Source organism: Leptodactylus fuscus, chromosome 2, assembly GCF_031893055.1.
Source record: "Leptodactylus fuscus isolate aLepFus1 chromosome 2, aLepFus1.hap2, whole genome shotgun sequence".
NCBI classification, from domain to species: Eukaryota; Metazoa; Chordata; class Amphibia; order Anura; family Leptodactylidae; genus Leptodactylus; species Leptodactylus fuscus.
The window spans coordinates 276,718,504-276,720,332 of NC_134266.1; the positions used below are offsets into that span (position 1 = coordinate 276,718,504).

General features: G+C 42.7%; 1 protein-coding gene across 1 annotated transcript; it reads left to right on the top strand.

The window, feature by feature from the left end:
• The first annotated feature begins 624 nt into the window (after window positions 1-624).
• Window positions 625-1,590, top strand: LOC142194203 (olfactory receptor 2AT4-like). Its single transcript, XM_075263221.1, has one exon. It carries the CDS (start codon window positions 628-630, stop codon window positions 1,588-1,590), a length of 963 nt encoding a protein of 320 aa, XP_075119322.1. The 5' UTR covers window positions 625-627.
• The last annotated feature ends 239 nt before the right edge of the window (window positions 1,591-1,829 follow it).

A 1,829-nucleotide genomic window follows, 5' to 3' on the forward strand; every position in this document is an offset into this window, starting at 1 on the left:
TTCTTTATCCCCCTCTCCTGGACATCTCCTTACTTCCTTAGAACATAATATTTTTCCCATGACTTCATAAACAAATTTTAGTGATATTCAGGCTTAATATATCATTTATATTGTCATGAAAAATTCTACTAAATTCCTTATCCACCCCAAACTATATGGGGAATATATAATATGCATATTTTTCCAAATTGAGTGTTTTTGGGGCACCTGGTCAGCCATGAAGGCTCTGGACCTGTAACTTACAAATGTACATACATCGAGTAACATAATATGCCTATTACTTATTGTTTGGGAACAGTTGGGGTATGGCTGAGCCCATGGACTTCTCTTTGGCAGAGCATATCATAAACGTCCTAGCAATGTCTGGTGAGAGATGTCCTTCAAGAAAAAAATTGCTTTCAAAAATTTCAATCGTGGTCATTGAGAATGGGTTCCAATCTGTTTACCAATAGTTTATCGAATAAAGTCAATAATTCCATTGTTCCTCTCTTCTTGTGGGAACCGATGGGGCTCCAGTCCAAGCCCTCTGCCAATGACGTTGATCCGTAGTGTATTCTTCGTATATGGCCCTCCACCCTCCATCATACTAAGCTCCTTCTCTACTTTACAGCTCATCATCACCAGGCTATGGCCAACCAGTCTGATGTTATGTTCATACTCATTGGATTCCCGGGGCTGCCCGAGATGTACCATACCGTGGTCTCCTGTATACTGTTTCTTGTATATATCGCTGCCCTCTCAGCTAATAGTGCCGTCATTCTGCTGATTACATGGAAGGAACATCTCCATCAGCCCATGTACATCATCGTTGTGAACCTGGCTCTTTCCGACGTCTTATTTGATACAATAACGTTACCCAAATTAATAGCCAAATACTGGTTTGGAGCAAGCGGCATGACGTTCTCAGCCTGCATGTTCCAGCTCTTCTGCGTCCACTACTTGGGGTCTCTTGATTCATTCATCATCATGTTTATGGCCCTAGATCGCTATGTGGCCATCAGCCGACCCCTGAGGTATTCCACCATCATCACCAAGAGACTTACCGTACTTATCTCCGTTCTCCTGTGGGTTCTGGCCGCTCTGACCTCCTTAGTCAATGTCGTCTGGCACTCCCAGTTTCCATATTGTGGCTCAAGAAAGATCAACAATTGTTTTTGTGTAAACATGGCGGTCATGGTTCTAGCCTGCGGGGATATCTCGTTGCTTAAACAGACTGTGTATTATATTGCCATGGTGGTCCTCTTAGGTCCATTGTGTTACATTATAATATCCTACGTCCTCATCATTGTGAAAGTGTGCTCATCGGTGAAGAACGAGAGTCTACAGAAAGCGTTCTACACGTGTGTCACTCATCTGTTCATCATCTTCATGTACTACGGCCCTCGGGTGTTCGTGTACACGGCCTATCAGGTCAACTTGGTCTTCAGTCTAGACTTTAGTGTCTTGCTTCTCTGCCTCTACACCTATCTCCCCCACGTTTTCAACCCAATTATCTTTTGTCTGAGGACTCAAGAAATCCGAGAAGTCATTGGAAAAGCCCTACGGAGGAAATTTGGGTTACACATTGAAGTTGGGGTGGTGCACACATAGACTAGGAGCCAAAAGAAGATCAAATTACACATAATAGTAATAGTAATAATAATCATCATAATGCTACATTTAATAAATACATCTTATCTATTACATTTTCTAGTGGTGGTAACTGTAGCTGTGTATTTTGTTACCGGGGTGGAGATGGGCGAAATACTTTGGCACAAGCCAGGTTATTAATTGGGCCACAGTAGTCACATGGGCACACCGAGTGAAATGACATCATGACACTCAGCATG

Bases quoted from the DNA above. Each gene is read 5' to 3' on its own strand.
- LOC142194203 (XM_075263221.1), top strand. From the start codon at position 628: ATGGCCAACCAGTCTGATGTTATGTTCATACTCATTGGATTCCCGGGG.